This window comes from Hetaerina americana, unplaced genomic scaffold, assembly GCF_022747635.1.
Source record: "Hetaerina americana unplaced genomic scaffold, ioHetAmer1.1.p SCAF_5, whole genome shotgun sequence".
Lineage (NCBI taxonomy): Eukaryota > Metazoa > Arthropoda > Insecta > Odonata > Calopterygidae > Hetaerina > Hetaerina americana.
In genome coordinates this window covers 59,099,555-59,122,436 of record NW_027287095.1, presented here as the reverse complement: position 1 = coordinate 59,122,436, position 22,882 = coordinate 59,099,555, and the positions used below count along the sequence as shown (strand labels likewise).

At 35.5% G+C, this 22,882-nt stretch overlaps 1 protein-coding gene across 2 annotated transcripts in view; it reads right to left on the bottom strand.

Annotated features, from left to right (window-relative positions):
- Nucleotides 1–2,069: 2,069 nt before the first annotated feature.
- Nucleotides 2,070–22,882, bottom strand: part of LOC139693769 (annulin-like) — a 117,421-nt gene continuing 96,608 nt past the window's right edge. For both annotated transcript variants that reach the window (XM_071592041.1, XM_071592042.1), the window contains exons 2-14: nucleotides 18,921–19,184; nucleotides 17,441–17,622; nucleotides 16,792–16,924; nucleotides 15,114–15,349; nucleotides 14,807–14,981; nucleotides 13,036–13,174; nucleotides 12,098–12,406; nucleotides 11,515–11,594; nucleotides 10,863–11,007; nucleotides 9,644–9,789; nucleotides 5,659–5,819; nucleotides 5,338–5,477; nucleotides 2,070–3,836 (exon numbers count right to left, since the gene is read on the bottom strand). In XM_071592041.1, coding sequence (XP_071448142.1) covers nucleotides 3,653–3,836; nucleotides 5,338–5,477; nucleotides 5,659–5,819; nucleotides 9,644–9,789; nucleotides 10,863–11,007; nucleotides 11,515–11,594; nucleotides 12,098–12,406; nucleotides 13,036–13,174; nucleotides 14,807–14,981; nucleotides 15,114–15,349; nucleotides 16,792–16,924; nucleotides 17,441–17,622; nucleotides 18,921–19,184 — 2,294 coding nt within the window. In that variant the 3' untranslated portion in view covers nucleotides 2,070–3,652. The remainder of the gene's footprint in view (nucleotides 3,837–5,337; nucleotides 5,478–5,658; nucleotides 5,820–9,643; nucleotides 9,790–10,862; nucleotides 11,008–11,514; nucleotides 11,595–12,097; nucleotides 12,407–13,035; nucleotides 13,175–14,806; nucleotides 14,982–15,113; nucleotides 15,350–16,791; nucleotides 16,925–17,440; nucleotides 17,623–18,920; nucleotides 19,185–22,882) is intronic.

The following is a 22,882-nucleotide window of genomic DNA, read 5'->3' as shown; positions in this document are numbered from 1 at the left end:
CATGAAGACCTGGTTTACATTCACACGTCTCACAGATATATATTGTCTCTCTTCTTCCTCCTTTGATTTTTCGGTCAGAGCAAACCGCACAATCTTTATGTTTTTTGCTAGGGTGAGGTGTGATTATATGGAGTTTTCCATCTAAATGTTGCTCTATGTTTGTGGATGGTAATCTAACCCTGGACGTTTGTGTACCATCTCGGAATTCTCCAAAGAGATCGTGTACTAGTTTCCTAACAAATTTCACATGCGAGATCGGTTTTTCATTTTTTCTTTGTTGGCATTCTTTATACACTATAAATGATTTTACAACACTGATCTGAAGCCCCCAGAAAAACAATTTATGCCACCATTTTAGAGTTTTCCTCATGAAACAGCTGCTTTCTAATTCTTTGGAATACTTATCCATCGTGAGGAGGGGAAAATCGTTCAGAATGAGCGACTACTAGCTGGCAAAGCATTCGTCCAAAGGGAAAGCATCTGTTGTAAGAGAACCCTCTGTCATTAGGGAAAACACCTGCGTTATGCTTCTAGAAACGTAAGTAAACCTCGGAGACTAAGATAAGGAAGGTTTTTTACCACAGGAGGATGATGCAACCTCAAAAAAGCACGACTCCAGGAAAAGGCCTAAGGTTCGTGTTTTACTATGAATAAAATAGATCATATCTTGGACCCTCCTACTCAAGATTCCTGACTATGCAATAGATAGGAAAAGAGCAGGCAGAATGTTTGATGAGACAGCGGGCCCTAGGAAGAAAAGAAAATGAAAGAGTCAAAACAAGAAAGCAATGAGCTAAGGATCAGCTGACTGAGGTAACTTTACATTCTGGCGATCTTTTTTCAGGCACCGATAATCTCTAAAAGAAATTGCTTTACATTTAGCTGACTTCCAAGTAATAAAAAGCAAGCAATACAAATGAAAAAGAACTTACAACACAGTAAATAGATTACAATAAACATCTGCGTAGGTGGTGGCATCCTTTGGGAGATGGCATTTATGTCGACAATGACATAATGGGTCGATACTATTCATTTATAAAACAAGCCATGCTATGAATCAAGCTTTAACTTTCCTTTTCCTTTCATGCAGATGATTACAAGAAAAATTATTGGAAAAATAGCCAAAAATCCCGATTCCCATCGTGGTGAAACTCCATGTCGAGTGTGGCTCGACATACGAGCTGCTGCGGTTGCTAACCGTGTCAAGTCACACTCGAGATCCGAGTGCAAAAGGTTAATCATAAGAAAGTGAAGGTAATGGATTGTTCAAGTAATAGGAGGGCTAATGTAAACATTTAAGTTTAGGGACACAAACTTGTAAGGGTAGAACATTGTGCCTATTTATTGTGTGCTTTAGAAGAATATGTGCAAAGTAGTAAGAATATTAAAGGAAAAATGGCAAAGCAACCGACAGTTAAGGTCATTTGCACTATTAGGGATGGATTGGAAAGGAAGGGTGGAGAGAAACCCCGGTATCGGCATTAGCCTGCTCTTGTCAAAAGGTGCCAAGGGGTCTGCAGTTTAATGTCCCATCCAATGGACATCGTACTCACTCAAAGTACTCTCCACAAAGCACCTCAAGTAGGGATTGGGATATATTTGAAAAATATTTGTTGTCTCCAGGATTTGAACCTGGGCCCTCTCTGTGGGAAACCTGTATATTGGCCACCGCACCATCTCGATCACCAAGGAATAGGTTTAAGGAATCAAGGATAATGCAACTGGCCCCAATATTTAAAGTATGCTGATTACAGAGACCACCTAACTTCAGACACTATTTATGGATAAACATCCTAAAAATATATACACTTTCATGACCCTAATCTCAGTCTTGCAATTCTTTGTAGAGCATTTTTTTTCATGACATACCATTAATTATTAAACTTAGATTTAAAGAATGGATGTGAACATTAGAGTATTGTGTAGGTATCACTAATTAAATCTAAGATTTGCAGGGTTATTGTAATTATGGCATGCACAAACAGGGCACGTAAATTTTGAGAGGGTAAATGTAAACATTTGAAGGATTCATATTTTAAAAATAAAGTTTCATAGGTGTATGATTTTTCACTTTTATATATTTTATTGTAGTATTGTATTTTGAATTCACATTAAATCTCACAAAGTAAAAACAGTTGATTCAGTCATGACACAACTTTCATTTTTTAAAATATAAAATTGACTCAGCTATTTGCAGATCAGCAAATCAGGATTTTATATTAAAAATCATAAAAATTAATTCAACTTTCATAATAAAATTCATAAATATCTCTTTTACGGCTAAACCATGTACTTAGTCTGTATAATCAAATTTTCAAACACATTTACATGACATCTGTCAAGCTTAACATATTTCCCATACTATTTAAAGGTCAGGTTTTAGTTAAAAGGAATGATGAAACTAAAGGTGTACTGGAAATACAAGATGGTTTCAGGAATTAGATCCAATTACATTCTTAATACTGACATAATTAATGCTGATAGTAAGGATTGCTTGGCAAGTGAGAATTTTAGGAAGTTCGTTTTCAGGAAATAATATTCATAGCCATGAAAATTCCAAATTTTCTGACTACATGGCAACCCCTAAAAATACCTTGGAAAGGTAAAGTAATGAGATTGGCACCAGCTGTCAAGTAACCTTTCATATTTCATTCTATCATTCCTTGATCAATTTAAAGTATAGAAAATTAATATACTTGGTATCTTGGTTTTCTATGTTTACACAGTTATTATGCATAAAAATAACACCAGTATTTGTGCTTACACTCATAAATCAAACTGCATTGACTTCTAACAGAAGTTATTTGGATTTGATAAATACCTGCTCCAATAAATGTGTTTATGAGAATGCATCTAGAAATTAAAGCAGCCCATTCTAGAAAAAGATTCGATCTGCTAGCTTTAATGCAATGTCTATTTACAATCAGAACTTTAAAGACAGCTTCTAAAACTATAATGTTTTCTCATGATAATAGAGAGAGCTCTAATAGATTCCCAAAGTTAGGAAATACTTGTTCTTTTGCAGTGCAACTTCATAGATAAAAATATTTAACTGATATTATATCTTCTTATGTTATTCACAAAGTTACTTCTACATCAAATAAACCATAGATTTTATTATTATTACAACATTCAGTAAGCTTCTTGATGAGGCGATCCTACCTGGTTAATAAAAAAATACATGGCTGCCAAATGAATGCGTCAAAACAACCCTTTGGTACACTTTTTACATCATTTAAAAGCCTAAAAAAAATCTTCATGGCACTAGCTACTTTCAGGTTTATCAAATCCCTTGGCAGTTTTATCTCATGAGTAATTGTATCATACAGCAGCATTAATGAACACCGTACATATTCAATTTCTATAAATAATTATGAAGGGCAGGAGTCCCTTAAGAAGATCCTAGTAATGTCCCTGCTTCATTGCTTTTTGTTCCACCTCTGTTGCCCAAGGGCATTTAGTCTCTGGATGTTTCACTGGTTGGTAGGAAGCTTCCCTCTGATTAAATATACAATGTCTTCCAGTCTTATTTGCAGATTTCTCCCTACAGTTTCCAGATTTCTCCCTACAGTTTCCAGATTTCTCCCTCCAATTCACACCCATGTTGACATTTTGTTCTGTATAAAACTGCTCCATTTATCATCACAAAGTCTTAGGTTGAATTAGCTGCTCCTGAGCCATTAGTTTCTGCCTTTGGTGGTGCAATCTTGATGACCAGGTATCCATCAACATCCTCCAGTTCTTTTGAAGTAAATTTGGCAGCAATTGTTTTCTGTCCATGGAATGTAGGTGTAATGTTAAACGATGCAGAGGCATCACCACCAGGAGGAATGTCCCTGTTGATGTCATAAAAATTATTTAGTTGGAATTGAGTGCATGGAAATAACTCTCAACTTCTAATCACTAGGATAAGCACAAAGCATTAAATAGTAGTTGTATGAACAAGGCATCAATGCTTTATTTCCTCACATACAGGAAAATTCATGATACTTATTTAAAATTTAAGTTTTCCAATGAGGCTGAATCCATCATCACAAGCATGCATACATTATTAAATATTGATAAAAGTAAGAGAGGCAGATGTACTTAGGAAAGGAGTCAACTAGATATATTAAATATGTAACAGTACATTGGCAAATGAAGAAGTAAGAGTTCTTGGAATGTTCTAGCTCAATACTGATAATTTCCAACACTGCTCCTAATTTGCTTGGGAATCCATCAGCATTGATTCAATCAAAGGAGAAAAGGAAGCAGCATAGAAAAAGTAACATAGGGAATTATCAATACGGAAACAGAGCATGTCAAAACTCCTTGTTTCTTCAGAGGCCACTTATTTTAAAATTTGTTATAAGTTCATATCAGCAATGAATGCGCTGTTATTAAATATGATTGATTAGAATAAGAAACCAAACTTTTTAGTATTGCGATCCATCATAATTGAATCACAATTTTTTAATTTCCATTTGAACATGGATTTTGAACTTGAAATTGAGTTTATTTTTTAATTGGTGTAGGTAAGGTACTTCTCATCCTTCATGATCTGACCTCACATATATCACTGAGAAACATCGACTTACAATATCTATTTCTAGAGGGATGTGGGTGAATCAATTATTATTATGAATTTTACCAATTTTTACTACCATAGTACTTAATTATTTATCTACAATAATACCATTGTATTTCATATATTTTTTCTTAAAATATTCTGATAAAACAATTTATAGAGCTAATTAATTTTTCTTTCATCAACTATTCCCTTCCTCAAACTATTGAAATTCAATGGAGCCACTCCTTTAAAAAGTGTCAGTTTAATCATTAAATCCCAGGTGTCTGCAAGTAATTTTTATTATTGGGACATCATTCATGTGTTTTGTGAATTACATGGTATTGATTTCAGTCTCCCCACAAACTCCATCACTCTGTCTATGCCACTGGACCTCTTTTAAGGTTTTAATTTGTTTGATTCTAGCTAGGATGTGAAAAAATTAGCTGAAAAAGGGTAAATATGGGTCAATAATTTACCTACAGAAGCTAATTCTCATTTCTAATTGATATTTATACCTCCTACTACAGCACACTATGCATGGTAACATAAGCTAATTTCAGAGTAGAGTTAAATAAGATTTGTGAAAGATATGCTTGACCTTAGATTGTCAATGACCCCAAAACAAAACTGGACTGAAAATTTTATCGTACTCAATTTCCACTGTCCATCAGTTTTTGCCTCCTCTAAAATTACAGTTGTGACTATAATTGCATTTATTGATGAGGCTCTCTAAATTTCAAAATAAAAATTACAACCAATTGAATGGAACCCAAAGACTCAAAACTTACTGCGCCATTTTGATTTTTAGTTGATGGGTCAATCCTTGGCCTTCAATGATGAATTGACCTTTACGAAGGGGTGCTGGCAGTGGGTTCTTCAAAGAGGCTGTTGCTGTGAATTCCTTGCCTTGAACCAGTTCACCTTCAGTCTGAAACACAGATAAATACTTTAATTGAGACAGAACAATTATGGCTAGGTATCATTTATTGCTATTAACATTATATCCAATGTTTTGTAAGCAATTTTAGCTTATTCAAATGATGATTCCATCCCTTTACTACTTGTTGAAAAAGTATAAGAGCCAATAACAAATAAGCATTGCTTCTTACCTTGATCTTAATATCTGGTTTCCTGACCCTAAAGTCATCCTGAGCAAAGTACTCAAAATTCGTTTCTGCCACTGTGGCCATACAGGCAATGTTGAATGCACACTGATCAACCAAATGGCTGTAGTACTCTTCGTATGACAGTTCCATTCGTACTTCTTCCACTGTTTGTAAAAGATAACATCAAATTTTAAGAAAACATATTTTCAGAAAACAGCAAAATTTTGGAATACAATAGACAAGATTCAAATTTATACATTAAAATATACCTTTTTAATTGCTTCATGTTTTGATATTCATTCAGTTGAATGTGACCACTTCACAAATAATTTATTTAGAAATGAAAATGTTTTTAAGTCTCCTTAGTTGCCTGTTTTAGTAATTAGTTTCACTTTTCTAATTGTTTTCTATCCCAAGATTAACTATTTTTTTATGTTTCCCGATTTTTAGCATATCAGCTTTTTAGGTTACTTTCCCTATTCATCCTAATTTATGGATCAACTTTTTCACCTAATTAATACCTTTAAACTCGACAGTGTGCATATGTGTGTGTGTGTACATATATATATATATATATATATATATATATATATATATATATATATATATATTTTTTTTTTTAAGGTAATCTACCGGTTAAGGTAGGTTTTTTTGATGGACACAACTACCAAACAAATATTTTGTGACTACTAACAAAACACAACCCTAAATTCTACTCTACACCAGGTCCCTCTTCATCTCTGAGTACTTTCTTCCTCCCTAACCCTGCCTTACACCCCTTCCTAACACTGCCCATCCTGACTCCCCGTTTCCCACCCGCACCTGAGCAGTCTGAGACATGTACAGGTTGCGGATTAGCCTCCTTTCCCTCCAATCTATTCCTATTTTCTGCAATATACTCATTAGTTTTTCCCAATTCACTCTATCAAACGCTTTTTCGAAATCTACGAAACAGGCAAATACCTCCTGGTTGTGTTCTATATTCCTCTCGATTAATAATCTCATTACTGCAATGGCATCACGCGTACCTCTCCCCTTCCTAAACCCAAACTGATCATCCCCTAAGTAATCATTTGCCCTACTCTCTATCCGTTTGTTTATGATCCTGAGAACAACTTTAGCTGCGTGGGATATCAAACTAATTGTCCTATAGTCCTCACATGACGTGGCCTTTACCTTTTTCGGAATCGGAACTAAAACTGCTCTCACAAAGTCTTCCGGCCAGATTCCCTCCTCATAAATGCTACGGATCAGCCCATATAGCCTCTTCCTCCCACATTTTCCTAAGCATTTTAAAAGTTCCACGGGAATGTTATCTACCCCCACGGCCTTATTTAGTTTCATCTCCCTTAATGCCCTTTCTATCTCATTGTCTAGTATGCCTGGACCTAAGCTGTCTTCCTCTACGTCATTTTCTTTTTCAATGTCTAACTGTGTTGGTCTGAGTTCTTTACTATACAGTTCTTCTATATACTCCTTCCATCTCTCTTGGATCTTTCCTGCGTCAACTATTACCTTACCCGCTTTATCTCTAACTATTAGCATAGCTCTTCCTTTCTTACTTCCCGATAACGATTTAACTTTGCTGTACAGCGCACCGATTTCGCCCTTCCTCTGGAGACTTTCCATATCCTCGCACTGCATCTTCCACCATGCGTCTTTTGCCTTATTTGTTGCCCGCCTCAATTTATTGTTCAATTCTTTGTACTTCATTTTGCCTAATTCTGTATTTATATTCTTCCATTTTCGCCGCTCATCCATCTTTGTAATCATCTCATCCGTGATCCATGGTTTCCTAGTCCTTTTAGCGTTAACGGTTCCAATAGTGTCTTTTGCGGCTTTAGACAACCCTTTTTTGATCATTTCCCATTTTTCTTCGATATTAATAAGCCCTTTACCATCCTCCATTATTTTCTCTACCGCCTGTTTGTATTCCTTCCTTTTCAACCCATTTAATGCTTCTACATTCCATTTTCTAACTCGCCGCCCCTGCCTTATCTTTTTGAAACGTACGCTACATTTCATAACAACTAAATTGTGGTCTGAGTCCGCATCCGCTCCCGGAAAGCTGTGGGAATTTATCATACTATTCCTAAACCTGTGTCTAACCAGGATATAATCTAGCTGATATCTTCCTGAGTCACCTGGCATTTTCCATGTATACCTGCGTCTTTTGTGGTGTCTAAACCAAGTGTTGGTGATGACTAACCCCTGTCTCCTGCAGAACTCAACTGCTTTCTCCCCGCGGTCATTCCTCGTGCCTAAACCGTAGTCGCCCACCTCATCACCATCTCTTCCTTCTCCTACCGTCGCATTCATGTCCCCCATCACTATCAAATGTTTCCCTGCTGGAACACACGCGATCATGTCCTCTAACTGATCGTATATCTTATCGACCTCTTCTTCCTTATGGTTGCTCGGTGGCATGTATACCTGAATAATAACTAAGTTCGTCGGTTCTGCTTTTATCTCCACTAGTAGTATTCTATCCGTTACCTGCTCTATGTTGACTACGCTTCTTCCTACCTCTTCATTTAATACTATGGCAACCCCTCGTTGGCTCTCGTCCCCACCGCTGTATATTATTCTATACTTATCACTCCAGTAATCCCCGCTATCTTTCCATCTCACCTCCCATAGACCTAAAATATCTATATTTCCCCTTTCCATCTCTCGCTTAACATTCTCCAATTTCCCTGTCCTCATCATTGTCCTAACATTCCACGTTCCTATTCTAACTAATTTTGTCTTCTTCTCCTGCGTCTTCTGTCCTGCTGCTGCTGGTTTTCCCTTGCAAGGGTTTCGTGGGATGACGACCGCGGAAGCCTTGCCTCCCCCGCTGCCGGGCACGACACACGGCCGATTGGGCCGAGCCCCGTGGTTGCCAGGACTCAAAATATCTCTATTGTCCATCATATTTTTCTAGGGAATGATAATTGAGGTGGTTTCCCGTTGCCTTCCTCAATAGTGTTTTTAACGTGACACCATCACTTACTGGCCGCCCCACTGGGGTCAGACGCCATTGCAGCCGCCTCACTGAGGAACAGACGCTGCGTGGACTACCTTTCGTCTGGCTCCTAACCTTCGACCTATCTGGCATGGGTGACCCTACCAGGAGCAATAATTATTACTCCCGCCAGTACAGCTCTAGGGGTCATCGGAACGCACAAGCCCTTCCACCACGTCAAGGTTGTAGTCCGGGGAGGGATATATATATATATATATATATATATATATATATATATATATATATATATATATATATATATACATACACACACACGTTTGTTCACTAATAAAATATGGTTTTCCTAATATATTTTCCAATATGTGACTGACAGAAAGTTTGCTTTATTGAAAATTTGGAAACATCATTTTTTGGATTCACAGACAATCATCAGAAAACCTACAAATAATTATATTTGCAATACATGCATAGTTGATCTTCTAGCATATGTGCTCAAAATAGCTCTCGCTGCTATTTTGCTCAACCGTCTTGGGTATGCACATAAATACATATAACTAGCAGAAAGCCAATCAAGTGATCAAAGACATAATATATCAATAAATCATACGTGCGCTAAGCTAAGCTGGGTTTCATATCTAATTAGCAAAATACAGCCAATTGCATCATCTGAGGATGTGATGAATTTATATTATGCTTATTTTCAAAGCATAACGTAAGATATAATATTGTGGACACATTCCAGCAGCACAAAATATGCACAGCTACAGAAAAAAGCTATTAACGGCCTCTTTGAATCTTAAATGAGAAGTGGAAGCCTTTCTTTTGACAAAGGTAGCATTCTGACAGTTTATTCTCTCTCGGTCTTTGAAATACTTTCCTTTTTAAAAAAGGGAATAAAAAACCCTGCCCATTAGAGCAAACTGTGCCTGATATATTTTTTAAAAAATTCAGGGTACTTAATTTGTTTCCAGTTATTAGTACCAACAAAAATTAAATGCATTTCATAGACAACACACTTACCAGCTCCAGCTTTCACTAGTCTCTCAGTTTTTTCTTTCTTGACACCCTCCTTTATCTTGCCAGTGTAAAGAACTGTGTCAACACGGAGCAGCACAGTCACTTTGTGATCTTTTGTCCTACTACTGTTCTTCATCACCACAACAACACTGAAAATTAAAAATTATTATTCATATGATGATGAAGAAATAATTCTATGAACTTATTTTTCTGCTTTCTCACAGCATTAAAAAATCCTTAATTTTTTCACACAGAAAGTCAGCAAGCTCATAGCGTTGCATGTGCATTGGATTATTTAATATCTTTGGGTAGCAGTGACTCTGTTTACGAGTAGTATGAGGTCATGAACATTAATGCAAGGTTCTCACATACTCAAAAAATACAATTAATTTGATCAATAGACATGTATGCACTTACTCTAAACCCAATGTGTTCATAGGCAATAACGTCAGAATTAGTATTGCAGTTGCTGCACCTACCTTTTTCCTAATGTAAATCTGATTCATAAAGTGTCTACTAGCTTCTCACATGAATATTAATATTGGTTTCTCTTAAATGTATACTCGTGAGTAATTTAATGGTAAAATGAGGCTTGTCAAACCTGAGATTTAAATAAGGCAACTCCAGGGACATGGCAAGTTGAAGTGGCCATAAAGTTCAAAGTTGCTTCAAGCAAAGATAAATGGGCCATACCCAAAAATTTTAAAATAATGATACCTCCAATTAATTGTTACTATTTACATAAGTTCCACAGCAATTACAACTGTGTGAAAGGCATTCATCAAAAGGGGATTGTAAAAAATAATGAAGCAGGACAAATATAACCGCTGAGCCTGGAAATAGCATGACTGAATTAAATGATCAAAAAAAATTATATGAGATGTACAAATAAAATTTTTTCTGTATACTGGACAATAAAATCCGCTGCAGCAACGTTAATTGGTTGGATATAACCAGTAAAATCTCTTAAACTACTCAAGCATAAAGTGTGCCCTCTTACTTATTATGCCAATGATAAAATGATTATTAACTTTATGACTAGTGGTATAAAACCTTCAGTTACACATTCATCTGGTGACTTCCAGGTTTATATGTAGATTTAATCAGTGGGTGGGTTTTTTCATACTTTCTTATTTATGTAGTTTGCTTTTTTTTTTTGATAATTCTGACATTGTTAGTTTTTTTTTAATTTCCCTATAAATAACAATATGCTAATACCAACCTGAAGGGTGATCCAATAACAATGTCATCTCTGAGTTCAAAATCAAACTTGATGTCATTGAAATCTTCATTTAGGTAGTATCTGCTGAACATGCTCTCACTCTGTCGCAAGGCTCTCAACATAGCAGCACGCTCCTCAGCACTCTCTGAAAAATCAGTAAATAAATGTGTAATCTTCATCATATAATCTAATACCATGATATGGGCTCACACACAGATCATGGACAATGAGATGAGAAAAATTGCTGAATCCTTGATGAACCTAGACTTCAGTTAAGCTGAAACAAGTCTACTGTAGATCAATACAATATTAGAGACGTAGTGATTCTGGAATGTTTTGACAAACTAAGAGAAAACACACTGCCCTCAGAGTCCTTAGTATTTACTGTGCAAATGCATAAGAAGAAAATATATTGATGAGTTTGTTTTGTTGATAGACAAATATTTACTACACTAAAGGCTAGTATTACCGTTCTTATTTAATGCACTTCACTTGCTTTGGGCTTAATTATAATTATGAAAATAAATAGACTATTTTTTACACTTGTTTGAAGACAAGAACATTTACAAATGTTTGAATAACTCTGTGCTAGGAGAATAAAAAAGGCAATGAATTTGAAAAATAAGTACTCGTGCAATGATTAATGACTCACTTTCTGGAAACTTGTAGTTGTGGGTGATATCCTCTCTTACATACTTCCCGACAGCTTTGGTGCTAATAAATTGGCCAATACTGCAAAATAAAATTATTTAAATTACCAAAGGAATAAATGTGCTAGGTAAACATCTTCAAATAATGTTGCATAGGATGAATTTTAAAGAAAAATCTTTGAAAATTTATAAACATTGGAATCGGAAAAGTATAACTCAACCAAAGGAGATTGATGTTTGCGTTATAGTTTTTTGGAATAATTCATTATTTAATCTGGTAAATGACCGTAATAGTGCACCAACATTTCAAACATTTAAGTGACTTTTCAATGAAGCTGACAACATTGTAATTAATGAATGAGTTAAATTATGTATTGTGAGCATATATCATTGAAATACAAAATATAAATTGCATTCAAAATAACTTTGTAATTGGCTACCTTTTAGTTGACACGTACTTATTATGGTGTTTTTCCATTTCAATAAGAGTTTTTCATGCAAATACCCTTTTGTTTACATGAATTAATTAATTCATTGCATTAGAAACCCTTTTAATGCTGTGATTAAGGCAAGAACTCCACCTACCCTTGAATATCTTTTCTAAGCAATTTAAGAGGCTGCGTAGGTCCAGAATAGCGCCAGAACACTTTATCTGCATTCACTTCTGCAAAGACAAATTGTCCGTCAAATGGCCGAAGAACTTCTCCTCTCTTTACGGCATTCACTGAAGCTGGGCCACAACGATAGACATCATCGCTAAGCTCCTGAGGAGTGGCATCTATCACTTGCCAGCCACCACATATATCTCCAACCTCTTCTCCAATGCCTCCGACTCCACCCGTTGGTGTAAGGTCTGGTCTGCTCATCCAAACTTCATTCCAAACATGGAAGTTCCTGCAAGCAGAGTATATGTAAATTGTATTCTTATGCATGGAACAAATATTTTTGCATTCTCCATATTTAAAATCTGAATATAATCAATTTTTAAAACAAGTTTGTAAATGTAATCAGCAAAATTAAAAATAATTTCTTTTAGTGCTTTCAAGAAAAAAGAAGCTATTAAATTCTGGAGGAGAGGGGAGTATCTATAATTTTGCACAGCATCTCATGCTTTATTGCTGAAATGGGCAGCTGCTGATGGCAGACGCTAATGAATCAATCTTGTGGAATGCTTGGAGATGTTAATTTCTTTTGATTAAGTGGAGGAGTGCTATAATAACATATGCTCTCCCTTGATAAACCCTTTTAAGGCACAGACAGCAAAGGAGATGCATTCCTTTGGTATGATATTTTAAACTGATTGGAGAATGACACAAAGAATATGGAAAAATCAGCTAAGATGAGAAATATAACAAGTATTATATTGATCATTATGATCAGAAACTAGAAATCTTTATTTTGAATTGACATAAACTATGACAACAATTTGAGATGATTGAGGCTCAAGAATGCTATAATTCCAATAGTATGTCCTTCTGGAAAATATCCATGATAAATGGGCATGGAAACAAATGTTAACTTACCAGACAGAATCATTGTTCATTTCATCCATAATCTCCCCTTCACCATCCAAGAAGTAATCAACTGTAAGACTGCTCTGGGTATCATGGGCTGAGGAATAGTTTGTTATAGTACGTGACGGAATTCCAAGAGCACGGCAAACTGTAATAAAATGTGTTTCATTGATTAAAATTTGGCAACACATAACTGACATCAATAGTGATAACAATATCTAAATTAATCGGATATGAGCTGATTTCCTACATTCAACATGGTTCTTAGCTGTTATGTGTACAATGTAGGTCAGTACATAATGAAATCATTTATCATCCATTTATAATTAGCTTCATGAAGGCACTACCCTTGTACATAATTTGTCACAACTTTAGGAAGAGGGAAATTTGATGTTCACTGATGATGGGAAAGAGTAGTGATTTCAGTTAGTGTTAAGGAACAGCAACATATTATTCAACTAAATAAATCACCAACATCTTAGTCAAATGAAACACTTCATAACTTTCACAAATCAGCATTTAATAATTAGTTTCAACAGTTATTTTTTTAATGCCAGTGGTGAACTAAAAAATAAGCAGTGAAACGAGTAAAAATTTAGTCAGGGGTTTCCCCAAAATAACTTTTTACCATTGCTCTGAAGTGGATAGCATGCAAACTTGGTTTGACTGAATTGGACAAAATTCAAACTCTGACTTTTGTGAACAATGAACAAATTTTTCTAATCATTTAAATGATTCACTTTTTTGACATTTTATTTTGCAATTACAATGACCCTTTTTCCCCTAAAAAAATGTAATGATTTTGAAATAAAAATCACAGTTACAATTTCAACTGAAAGCTAAATGTCCCATTAATTTTTTAATGCACTCACTGCCCCAATTAATTATGGTCAATTAATTTGGGAAATATTTTAACAAGTTTTTTTTTATAAATTAATTTATTGCAGAAAACAAGGGATTTAATTCTCATCCTTACCACTTATGCACACAGTGAGAGTTTCACCAGGGGCAATTTTTATTAATTTAAAGATGATTTCATGATGTGCAGGGTGTGGAAATATGTTTTTCTAGAATTGAAACAGCTTAACATAAAAATTATTGACTCTCATGAGGAGTTATTCTTATTTGTGGCATGTAGAGGCAGATTTTTGACAGCTGAAAACAGTTCAAATTAGCTGTGAAAGCAATGATCCAATATCCTTAAAAGGTCTTTCAAAACATTCGAACTTTATAAAACATATTCCCTTATCAATATTTCTTTCTTCATATCATAGTGGGGTTTTTTAGGGATTGGCATGTCTAAGCCTCAACTGTGGGTTCCCCACTGATGGTTTCAGTTACTTCCAGACTGCAATGCCCTTCTTACATTGTTTTACTTTTAATGCTTGGGTACAATAAACTTATCTCTAGAAATACTGTATTAACATTCAATACTCAGATACCTTGGTTAATTTCAAGTAACATAACTTTTCATCTTTACTTTAATGCTGCCCCTTTTTACCCTCTAAAATGTGTACTCTCCCCTACCCAACTTACCAAAAATTCTCTCTTACAGCTTTTCCTTTTCAAAGAAATCCCTGTCATTTACCATTTTTGCCATTTTCATGTACATACAAGTACACCTTATTGATGCCTGTTAACTATCACCCTTTTGATAGTTTATGCAGTTTTATTGTTTCCGAAATGCAGTTTGAATTAACACTTTGCATTCAATACCTTCAGGTAGAGGATCTAAGGGAAATGATAGTAGAGAATTAAAATGGCATTTCTTTTTACTTACTTGTGGTAAGGACTCCTCCAAAGACCCAGCATTGGCCATACTTGACAGGCTTCTTGGTGCGATAATACTCCTGCAATATTTTCATGCTACCAACCCACTTAGTCGGAGCAGTTCCTCCAGAGAAGTCTCCTGACCAGTTTCCTACAAGTGCTCCATTATCATCAGGAGAGTTAACCTAGATTTGAATAATGGTTTCAATTAACTATTTACTGATTCGTTTATTTAATCACAGATTAAAGGATTTCACCATAATTATAAAACTTATTAGAGCAGTTCTCTGGTAGATTAGTGCATAAAAATTACTCACAGCTGCTGATAATGCTCGAGTGATCCGAACTGGATCAGATCTTGCAGACAAATGTACTTTTCCAATCTTGAAGGCAAGGTAGAGAGCACAGTCCAAGATGTCAGCTTCAAATTGAGCATAGCGCCATACACATGGTCTCAGACGATTATGGCTGCCTCTCCATATCAATCCTGTGTCACTGAGCACATATTCTTTAAGTTCTTCTTCTTTGTTTGGTCCCATGTAACAACTGTCCTCTGCAAAGATCAACAAAACAATGTAGTCATTTGGAATGACACAGATGGAAGTAGTCATTGCTAAATACTTTCTCTTCGGGATTGCTGGGCATAAGACACAAAGATAATTTCATTATTTCAGTATCCTCATTAGTATGAAATGAAAGCAGCAATTGATGTGTATGATGATAGAGTTGTCAATTTAATGTTCATTTACTGAACAAAATTGTTTTAAAGATACATTTGGAAAAATATGGTAATGAATGTGAAAATAGTGAAGTGTGCATAGTCTATAGCCCATTAGGTAATGTTAATTCAATCAACAATTTTCATTCTAACATGACAATGCTATCTATTGTGTTAGGGGTTTTTATTTTGAGGTTGTATACATAATAAGACATATTTTTGGCATCATAGGCCTATTTAAATCAATACTAAAGGCTGAATGCTGATAGGATTAGAATATAATGATAATACATCCTATCACAGTAAATTGAATTAATCAAATACGTTAAAATGTTAGATTAAGACGTATTTCAGAAAAGGATTAGGAATTAAAGGTAAATTGAAAAAATCAATTATTTTTATACTTATGAAGGTATTATAATTCCAGGTGAATGCGAAAAGAAATATTCCATAACAATTTAGGGTTTCAAGAAGGAGCTATGTGGAGTATCCCCACATACATGTTCTCCCATTTTGTACTCGTGAAAAGATTGAAGTCAAACCATCCATGACTTTATTTCCTCTTTGTGCCCCTTGTGATGAGGAATTATTATTTAATTTTTCCATTTTTGAAAAGGGATTCCTATTCCTGCTTCAATGAACTTTTGCTGTTCAAATTGGAATTTTTTATGTTGCTGTTTTTGTTGTTTATTTTATGCATCAACTTTAAATAACAATATACTGTGCAAACTTGTATGTAGTAGTTTAACAGTTATGTATTATGCACATCGGACTCACTTAATATAATGCTAAACAGAATATCTCCATGAAGTAAGGAAACATTAAATATTCTGCACTCTGAAATATTTTGCACTTTTAAGTAAAGAGTTAGCCAATGATAAAATTAAGAAATAAGAAAAATAATAAAGAAATTAATAGAAATTAAAGAAAAATGTATGCTAGCATGTGGTTTAAGATAGATAATTAGGGTAACCTATATTTGCATAATTAGTTGGATTAACTTTCATGGCATCAAAATTAAAGAATTGAAATATGTGCATGAATTAGTACTGGCAGGCATGAACCCAGCAAGTAGGTTAGGTTGGTAAATTGAAAATTTTTACTCAACTTTTTGGTGGAAGACACATTACCCAAGCCAGGGAAAACCAGAATTTATAATTCATATTGTTAATGCAGATAAGTGATTGATTAAATATCGAATGTCATTTCTAATCGACAGGAATTACATAGTATATAAATGTAAAAATATCAAGTTGGGTCCATTTCATATTACTTACTTTCACACCAAGGATTGAATAGTATGTATATGGGGTGGGGGCAACTGTAGCTGACAGCATCTCCAGCACCTTTCAGTTTTGTATCAATATCCATTTTCCACATTCCAATCATGGTATCTGCAGAAGGAGTGACCTATATGGAGACAGAGAAATTTCAATATTTTTCCAAATAAAAATGCAAAATATTTGTTTACGGCATACATTAAATACTCTGTTTAAGAAGAGAGCAGTTGATGTATATCTGTTGATAAGACATTTTCACATTGGCATATATTAATTTTAATGGACTTGGATTTTGTTTTTACTTCCTAAGTTCTCTTTCTGCTGGGCTGGCAAAACGAATCAATACGAAATGACATTTTAATATTAAATATCAATTATAAGTTATTATTTTAATTTTAAAAATTTAATTGTTGTAGGTAGATAGTAACATGGGTATACCACTTAAATTGATGAAAGATAAGGTTTTCAGTGCATTTTCAATTTTCTGCATAAAGTCATGACTTCAATTAAAACATACCTTTCATGAAATTTAAAAAAAAACTGTAAAATATTATTTCCTTTGCTGGATGTTTATTTCAATGCATGTGTTGATCACTCAATAAGAATGTATATTCTATGAGAAGACAGTTAGAATTCATGTACTTACTTCTATTTTTATCATTGAATCTCCAGTATTTTTGGCATCCACCTCAGCCTTCCAAGGAACACTGCTCCCTGTACCGGTGGACACCATATTCATGTGGCTGAGTTCATCGTCGGACATCGAGCCCTTTGCTAAAACTGGCACAGCCACTAAAGACCCTTGGCCATAACTTGGCTTTTCAGTATCTGAAAAAGAGATCATAAGATGACAATGTGAGTCAGAGTGTGGAAGTTCAACATTGATGTGCAAAATCAGAGATGATGGCTGTGGTGAGTAAAAAATTTAAACTCAATTTTTTCATCTACTGCATAAAAGAAATTTTTAGTTTTTAATGTAAAATGAAAAAAGAATTTATTCTGAATCCAATTGAAAGTTTTGAAGGAAATATCAGCTAAGTCCTTCAATGAAACAATCACATTCAGTCCTTCCCCTGAATTTCTGAAAATGCTTAAAAAGGATATTTTTGAGCAGCAGATTAAATATAATCCACAATATTACCAATATATTGGTACAGTGCATTCAAAGTGGTATGGTGTAGGACAATGTTTCATAAACCACAAAATTGGACATGCCCCACCTTTTTTTGAGTGAATTAATAAATATTAATTCATTATCACATTCAATTCTGACATTTTCCTATTTTGAACTGTGAGGTCATTCTTATTATCAATGTTTCCTCATCTGCATTAACAATTACTCCAACTCAGACCTTTGCACTACAATTTATTCATGATTTCCATTATTAAATTATTTTAATAAAATTTCTTTTGGGTTCATAAATGAAATCCCTGGATATAAATATTAGTGGAAAAAGTCTTTTTCATCATTAAACATATCATATTCTTCTTATTTTGGGGCTGAAACAATTGCATGCAGGCACACATGTGTACATCCATTTATGTGCCTGGAGCTGGCTCTAAAAGATACCAAATTTAAAAGTGTCTCCAAATATCTTGACGGTGATAGCAAAGTAGGCACTTAGTATAAGCTATCTATAGAGATATATGGATTTTTTCTGTCTAGAGTTCATGAAATCCTTTTTGCAAAGATTAACATATTTCTAGTTTCAGTGCAAAATATACCAATCTTTCCTAGAGTTTATGAAAATTCATTTTTAGAAAATATTGGACTCTTTTGCACCATATAATTTGTACCTTCTGGAAATAAACTCTGCATATGTGTGATCAGAGTTAAAAAAATCCCTTCTCCCTAAAACTGCAAGGGACAGAGGTTAAACTGACCAGAGATGTTCCATGCATTTGCGGATAGCAATACATTAAATTATAAAAACCTCTTGTTATGAAATCATTAATATGTTTGAATTCTAATGTGGCTCAAATGTTTAGAGAAATTAGATGTCAAGATTCTTTCTTCAACTCTATTGGTAATTTGATCGGGTGAAACAAAACCTATAAAATCTTTTATGGGCAAGAAGATATACAAATACTTGAATTGTAAAGTATTTTTTCCCAATGTATCTCACCTGCAACGGTGAAGACGATCGAAATAGCATCCTTTTCCTCATTATATGGTCTAGATAGCTTGAGGTTTAAGGCAAATGGTTGCCCTCGACGGACAACCAGCCGGCCCTTTGAAACTCTGCTCCCTGGTTCTCCCATCTCAGCAACAGCACGCTCCATGAGGTCAAATTCATATGTTTTGTGGCTGGCCCCATTTTCAGCAAAGAGAAGATCTACAGAATTAACTGTAACTATAGACTTCTCAGCATCAGCGTTTACTTCAGTTCCTGGAAAAGAATAGAGAAATGAGTCTCATATATATATATATATATATATATATATATATATATATATATATATATATATATATATATATATATATATATATACGTTTATATTTACAGGGACTCGCAGGACTTTTATCCCAATAAATGTGAGAAGACTTAATCCCTAAATCTTTGACAGTTATGTCTTTTGGGCTTTCTTTGAGGATTCATGGGGAATTTATCATTTTTTTTCTCCATCATGTTCATTCTTAATTAGACCTAACACCCCCAATATGGAGGAGCTTATTTGATAAAGCCAAATAGATAGATAATTGATACTAAATTATCGGTAAAATAGAATAAAATAATGACTTAATTCGCTCTGGAACATGTCCCATAAAGTTTACATTGCAATTGACGCTAGAGGCTAATTTATGCGAACAACAAGAGAAAAAACGAAAATGCTGACGCGTTCAGGCGATATACTAACACAAAAATGTAGAATAATCAGATATGCAGGTAGGGAAGATTTTCAGGTTTCAATTTGGCTCTTGACCCGAATGTAATGCGAGAAGTAAATAATTTCAGAGGTCCTTCAGAGTATTTTTCCCTTCCCGAATCATTCAGTAGTAGCCACTACTCGGGCCAAAGTAAAACTCACTTCTCGATTTTGCACGACGAGGCGGGAGTCCCCCCACCCTACACTCATCAATCCTTCGGCTCCTCTATCAATGGATGAAGTCGCTTGGTCTTTCCCTTCAGGAAAGGATAATGAAAATCGAGCTACATTTTATTCAAAATCATTGTGTATTTATCACGTGACTTCTTCGTGTCACAGTAATAAATGATACATCATGCATTTGTTAATTTTGTCAGCGAATTTCAAAAGAGTAATTTGCCTCACTCAATGACGCGGCTGAACCGTGCTTTACGCAGCTTTCCTCATTCGGAAGACGCCACTCCGGTAATGGAGTCGTTGATATTCTTTGTCGTCCACCTTCCTCGAGTTGGATCTCGCAAAAAAAGCGCGTTCCCATGAATAATTTCTCTGCCGCAGCCGCGATTAAAACCAGTCCGAATTCAGCCATCGATTTTATTGGGGTCTTGCATTAATCCGTCCAAGTTCGCAAGACTCGCAGGCCAATGAACCCTTGGTGCCCATATCCACAAGGGGAAGAAATTTCGCGGGCGAAATTCTTTCCAGCCCCATGGTCCTCAAACCCGACGCGGTGGCTTTCAGCATTCGGGATCGAAAACCGTGGTTCGAATCGCGACGGAGGTAAGTTTTCGAATGATGATCGTGATGCTCGTTTGGAAACCATATTTTGGAGGTCGCTACAAATATTAGAAAGCAATCCGTCGGATGGCCCGTTAAACGGTAGTGCCCTTGGGGCGTATCGGTAAAAGTTAATATAGTATGCTAATGCTGAATTTGAGTTTTTATCCGACCTTTATGTCGCTTTTTAAACCACCTTGGCGTAATTGCCCGTGATGAATCTTAAACGACTTAAATGGTCTTGAGAAGTTGCACGCGTCCCTTACAAATGAAGGTTTCTGTCTGCCATTACCATAAATCACTATCAGCACAATCTAATGCATTTTAAATGCATCATCTTCAATGTAAATACATTATGGTTGTGATTCTTATGCTTGAGTTACCTATTCTGACATGTTCTGACTTCATTAGTATGCTATATGACCTCTGTGTTGAATTTTTCACGAAACAAATTATTCGATCACATTTTGAACATGCGATCAACATGCGGAATCCCCAGACACGGAAATGTACCTTCCAATTTTTCTGCCAGGTGTGCCTCTCAAATTAATTATGTGTATATATATATATATTTTATATATATAAATATATATATATTGAATTATATATATAAAAAGATGCATATATTTTTTTAGAGGTGCAAACCTGTGCGTCATATATGTCTGTCTGTCTGTACGTATTTAAGTGTATGCATGGGAGTATACATTTTATGGCTAATCTAATATGTATATGATTATTATGGGTTAAATGGGAGAAGGGGCCATTTGGTCTCAATTACGCCCAAATAAAGATCTTTATCTATCTATTGCTATTAGAGTGAGAATGCAAGCGATCGAACAACCGCAATGTCATCATCGTAGTTGGAAAACGATGTTCAGACTTCATATTATAATTAGGATTGTGTATCGGTACTTTGGTAATGAAACCCCTACAAGGATGAGGACATTAATATCCTAGCCCATGGTGAAAATTAACATAAGAGGTCTTTGAAGCCCGCGACAAACGGACAGATGCGGACACATCCCCCACTGCCACCGAGATCAACAAAGATGTTTGTACCCTGCCCTCGATATCTTTTCAAAACAAATAATTCTCGTCTCTTACAATGCACTTTACCTAGTTTACTTCTTCAGCGGTCCTAGAGTAACAAATTTTGCTCACAGTAATTTGCCTAATTAGTTTCCCTTCTGTGCTGACAGGTTTCTTTTCCATGGATTTAATATGTTTCCCTGCGGAACCATTCATTATTGACTTTGCCCATCCATTTCTTTTTCACCATTTTTTCGATCTAATTTTAATCAAAATGTGCTTAATAGTGCCGTATTAATACGAAAGGGCAATAATTCAGGCGATAAATACTGCTTTTTACGGGAGATAAAAGTTGTTAATATGTGAAAGAGTCCTAAATGAAATACTAAAACCATTCACACTCGCAGTCGAGAAGCTGAAGAGTTACTTGTTCTCGTGTGAGTGTGTTTGCTCGCTTGTGTGCGTGTAGTTTTGTGCTGGTAACTGAAGACTGAAGATATGTCTAAAACGTGTGGCCAAAGAACTTGAGACTGTGGGCGGACACAGGAGTGTTTTTAAGTCTCAGCAGCGCGGGTGCCTGGCCGAGAGTAAACACACGAGTTTCAATTACATTCCAGTACCATTCTTTCCAGCAAGAAAAAAATAATTTCGTTTGGTCAAATTTATACCTTGAGCTTTTAGTAGTAACTGCACCACTGCCTCGCTCAATGATTTGAAAAAAAATTTCTTCGCCATTACTTCACCGTCGGTCGAAAAATCACCGGAAAATGGGAGTCTCCAAAAATAGATTCGACGGGCGTGCTCCGATCTGGAAAATCATCGGCGCGGTCTCATTTTTCGCTCGCCTTTTGCTATCCCTGAGTAAACAACTGAGGATCGGCTGGAGTGAAAAGGCTCCGTAAATAAATTCACTCTGAGCCCGCGGCTGAGTCCGCCCTGCGTGGAAGTTTAACGACATGGACTTGGGTGGGGGATTTGAAAATAGGTATCGCCAGTTTCCTTTCAGAAAACGTTTCACGACAATATTTATCGTTTGGACGGAACAACACCACCCATAGTGGCCACCGATTAACCGAGATAAAAACGAGTGGCTATTAGCAGGATAGGCTTGGGGAACGAGTAATAATTAGTCATCGGAAACATCAACTGACATGATTGCGCTCGGAGGTTGGCATTTATTGACTCATACGCTCACTTCGAAATTTAAATCATAACTTGGTAATTATATGTTCAACTCAGAACGTATAGAAATGAAGGTTAGATGGATTTTTCTATAAGAATGTGTAAGTACTTCAAGTAGAGATTCTAATTCGGGTCTGTTGTTCTTTAGTAACTTGCGATGGTCCGCGGGGCGTAATCCGAGATCAGCGTTTTGGGGAAAGAGATGCGGTGAGTGAGGAATATGATGATGATA